This window comes from Lagopus leucura, unplaced genomic scaffold (genome assembly GCF_019238085.1).
Source record: "Lagopus leucura isolate 7727_CA_CO unplaced genomic scaffold, USGS_WTPT01 59598-0_obj-0_obj, whole genome shotgun sequence".
Classification (NCBI taxonomy): domain Eukaryota; kingdom Metazoa; phylum Chordata; class Aves; order Galliformes; family Phasianidae; genus Lagopus; species Lagopus leucura.
This window is the reverse complement of record NW_024963287.1, coordinates 1-3,646: the sequence shown is the minus strand read 5'-3', so window position 1 is coordinate 3,646 and position 3,646 is coordinate 1. Positions and strand designations below refer to the sequence as shown.

Below are 3,646 nucleotides of genomic sequence, written 5' to 3'. Positions count from 1 at the left end.
ATTTACATGGCTGTGAACTACTTTATGGCTCCTTTCATGTAGCAGAGGCTTCCTCCCACTTTGAGAATGGCTTTGGCTTAGGTGAGGCTAAGATGTGTTACAGTGTTTACTTCAGGCAGGTGTAGCTAGGAACAAAATAATGTGACTGCACGTGGAATGATTTGCCTTATGGCATTTTATCATTGATGATAGTCCAAAAAGCTACAAAACAATCACTCCTCCTCAAAATTAAGGCGCTTCCAGTTATGGCTTCCCAGATCTTTTCAGGTACAATTCCTTCCTGGTTCTGTGAAATTATTATCAGCCTCTATTTTCAAAAGACAGGTGCCTGTGACAGATAGGTGAATATCTCCAGGAACCAAACTGAAACAATGGAAGGTAGGCACTTAAAAAACAAAAAAATCCCTCACAAAGTCCACCTCAATTGTTCAGTATCTAAATATTTTTCCAAATCTATGTCATGATCCCTAAACTCACTCGAGGAGATGCCTATGTGGTCATTGTCACAGTTGTACGGGTCCCTTTTGAAAGCTGGTGGGGACAGGAAGCCTCCTGTGCATCTCTCAACATCCCTGGCCTTTGGTTATTACTAAAAGGTTTCCAGCTGACCACAGTTCTCTTCAGCTCCTGTTTGATCTTCCATCATCATGAAACACCTGCTGTAAGGTCTTCTTCCCCTTTGGCCTCTGACTGATCACATCTATTTGAGTTTCTGATAGAGAGAATGCTTCTTTGTGCTTTAATGGGAGCAGTGAGGGATTCAACAAAGGACCTTCCTTCCACTTTTAGAAAGAACTTTCACCAAAACGTAACATTAAGACAAAAGCTAGAGAACTGCTTACCATCTCCTTCAATCACACGATTGCAATGGAAACATACATCACCAAACAGCTGAAGAGGAAGGAGAAGCAATGAATTTTTAATGTCATGATTTTATTGACAGTAATTTCTCAACTGCATTTCAATCGCTTTCCTGTTTATTTCTGTTTAAATAAAGGAGAACGATGGCAAGTCTGATTTTGGGTTTCAATTCAATCTTGCATCATCTGATCATCAAAAGTCTTTATAATATTAAAGATGAAAACATTTCCTTACATCTCCTTGACCCTCTACAAATATGGTTTTGTTTTGCTGTTTCCCTAATGCTGAACATTGGAAATTCAGCAATGAAGAGTCACACACACACTTTTAGTAACCATCCAGCTGAACATCTGTACATCCCTTCAACACACAGCTCCTGCCCGGTGTACCTTCTTGCTCTATCATGACTGCAGTGCTATTGCTAACAATGTCATGGCATTTATTGTCTGCAGGGATGCCAGCAGTATTTCAATCACCTGCCCTTCGTCACTGACAGATTTAGGATCCATCTGTAATTAGCAGATGCCTTACAACTCCCACCTGTAATCCTCCCTTATTTATCCAAGCAAAGATGTGTACGTGACACCTTGCACTTGGCTGCCACAGAAGAAAGGTCCATCCATTATGGTGCTCGACTGCACAATCAAGGGAGGCTGGAGGCAAACGGTGCAACTCCATGCATCTCTTCTTTAAATGCAAGTGGTCACTAGGTGGTGCCCTCTGACAAATTTTGCCTTTGTTGGTCTTCAGCAAGTGGATGACAGAGCTGCTTGATGCAGTCTATCTTAACACACAGTCAACTCAGAATTGCAGCTGTAAGGAAGGCCACCCTACACAAAGGCTTTGTGTTAAACCCCAGCTCCTGAGTGGCAAATGGTCTTTATGTTCTTGGGAAAACCTGAGTGTCATCAGCTGCTCTGATCTTAGAGGTGTGTAAAAGCTTGAAACGGCTCAACATAAGAAACCCTAAGCTTGAGGAACAACTAGATTCTGATTAGCCCAGCTTTCCTTTATGAATTACCCACCGTTTTCTTTTTTCAGTGCAAAACTTACCTATAGAGAAACCCATATAAACTGCCTGCAGTGGAACACCTACTAGTTAACTTTATACTCACAGGTGATCATAAGAAAACAATCTCTCTCACTTTCCATCTCCCATTAATAAAATCTGTTGGTGAGTTTAAAAATTGCAGTTTTCAAAAACATGCAACCTTACCTGATTGTAGTGGGTTTCACAATAGGCCAGGCCTTTTCTCTCGTAATGACGATGACCCAGGAATGGCTTCTCACATTTTGCACAAACGAAATGCTATGAAGAAAATTAGGGATTGATTTTGGATTTCTTGTGAATAATGGTGGTTTTTTTTTGAGAAAGCAAACAAACAATCCCTACTGAACAGGACCAAAGCCTTCTGAGTCACTGTGCCATCTTGAAAATAAGAATTACCACTTGTTTTGTGCTTTACATCACTAAAATAACATTCCTTTTGCTGTCTCTTAACATTTCAACCCAAAACTTCCCAAAAAGAAAAAAAAATGCACTGAGGTGGTTCTGATATGTTATTAATGACAGAATAAAGTGAGATCAAATAATTTTCACCACTGTTACATCTTGTGAAGAAAGCACTTGCTGGAGGAGAATTTCACAACAAAGACTGCTTATCTTCATAACTTCAATGGAAGATTAAGAACTAAATCTTGCACATGGACTTGAAATAGGAACTGTCACCTAAACTGCTTTAGAAATATTTACACGGCCAGTAAATGGAAACCACAGAAATATTATAATGCCCACTAGTATTACGTTTGTCACAGAACTTGACGGCCTTTCTGTACCTCCTGCTTCTCACTTGGGGACATTTTCTTCTACATGGACCTTGCAAGGCTTCCTTGGACTGCTGATTTTAGCTCTGCAGGCAGAAGTCTTTTCTCAGTGGAAGATCAGGCACAAGAAGGTTGAAAATGGGGTTAGGAGATGCATTTGCTGACCACTGCTGCATACTTTTCTAATCCTTTCATGGAAACTGATCGGCGACATTCCAGTTAAGTAAGTTAACATTTACATTTGTGAAAGACAACGTGTCAGCTGATGTTTACCTCCACGTGCCACTGTTTGCCCATAGCATTCACCACACGTCCTTCAATTGGTCTTCTACATGCTCCACAGATGGGGACGCCCATTTTGTCATGGCAGGGTAAACAATACAATTCTCCCTTCAGCTCACGAGCATCAGCAGTAAGTTCCTTCCTGTTCAGAAATTCATTAATTGAGAGCATGAATAAAGGGACTGAACAAGTTCAACTCAAGAGCTTCTGTAGACATCATTTAATTTTGAGCACTTGTTTTAGGAACTGTATTTCTACTACAATAATGTATTCAGCAGCATCAAATATGCCAGTTCAATATGATTATTTTTTAAACAAGGCTGATAGATTCCACAGGAAACTAAGAAAAGCCTGCTATGTAGGATGCATCAAATCTCTCTGAAAATAGCTACTGAACTTTTCTCACACAGTTAGAAAGCTGTAGTCATGCCTGCCTTGCATTCTGCCTCTCTTCGCACCAGTATCTTTCTTGGATTTACATAAATGTAACTGAAAGGAAAATGTACTCCTCTGCATTTTCTCCATGATATCAAACATCAGAGAAAGAATAACATAAGCTGACAATAGCACTGGCACAATACTACTGTTGTTTTTCAAGTCAGCCTCTGCTATGATCCTGAAATGACAGCTTCCTTTGTAGTACAAAATAAACAACCAATAACGTGTGCTATATCCTACA

The 3,646-nt window shown here is 40.1% G+C and overlaps 1 protein-coding gene across 1 annotated transcript; it reads right to left on the bottom strand.

The window, feature by feature from the left end:
• Nucleotides 1-6: 6 nt before the first annotated feature.
• Nucleotides 7-3,631, bottom strand: LOC122191064 (LIM and senescent cell antigen-like-containing domain protein 1). Its single transcript, XM_042891267.1, has 4 exons — nt 2,959-3,631; nt 2,078-2,170; nt 843-891; nt 7-363 (listed from the first exon to the last, which is right to left on the bottom strand). The coding sequence occupies exons 1-4, from the start codon at nt 3,136-3,138 to the stop codon at nt 314-316; spliced, it is 372 nt and encodes a 123-aa protein (XP_042747201.1). The 5' UTR covers nt 3,139-3,631; the 3' UTR covers nt 7-313.
• Nucleotides 3,632-3,646: the final 15 nt, after the last annotated feature.

What these genes read in the sequence shown, in the direction of transcription:
- LOC122191064 (XM_042891267.1), bottom strand. Translation starts at nt 3,138, where the DNA reads ATGCTCTCAATTAATGAATTTCTGAACAGGAAGGAACTTACTGCTGAT. An exon ending in GTGAAACCCACTACAATCAG is followed by an intron (nt 892 to 2,077) that starts GTAAGGTTGCAT and finishes CTTCCTCTTCAG; the next exon opens with CTGTTTGGTGATGTATGTTT. An exon ending in TCGTGTGATTGAAGGAGATG is followed by an intron (nt 364 to 842) that starts GTAAGCAGTTCT and finishes CCATTGTTTCAG; the next exon opens with TTTGGTTCCTGGAGATATTC.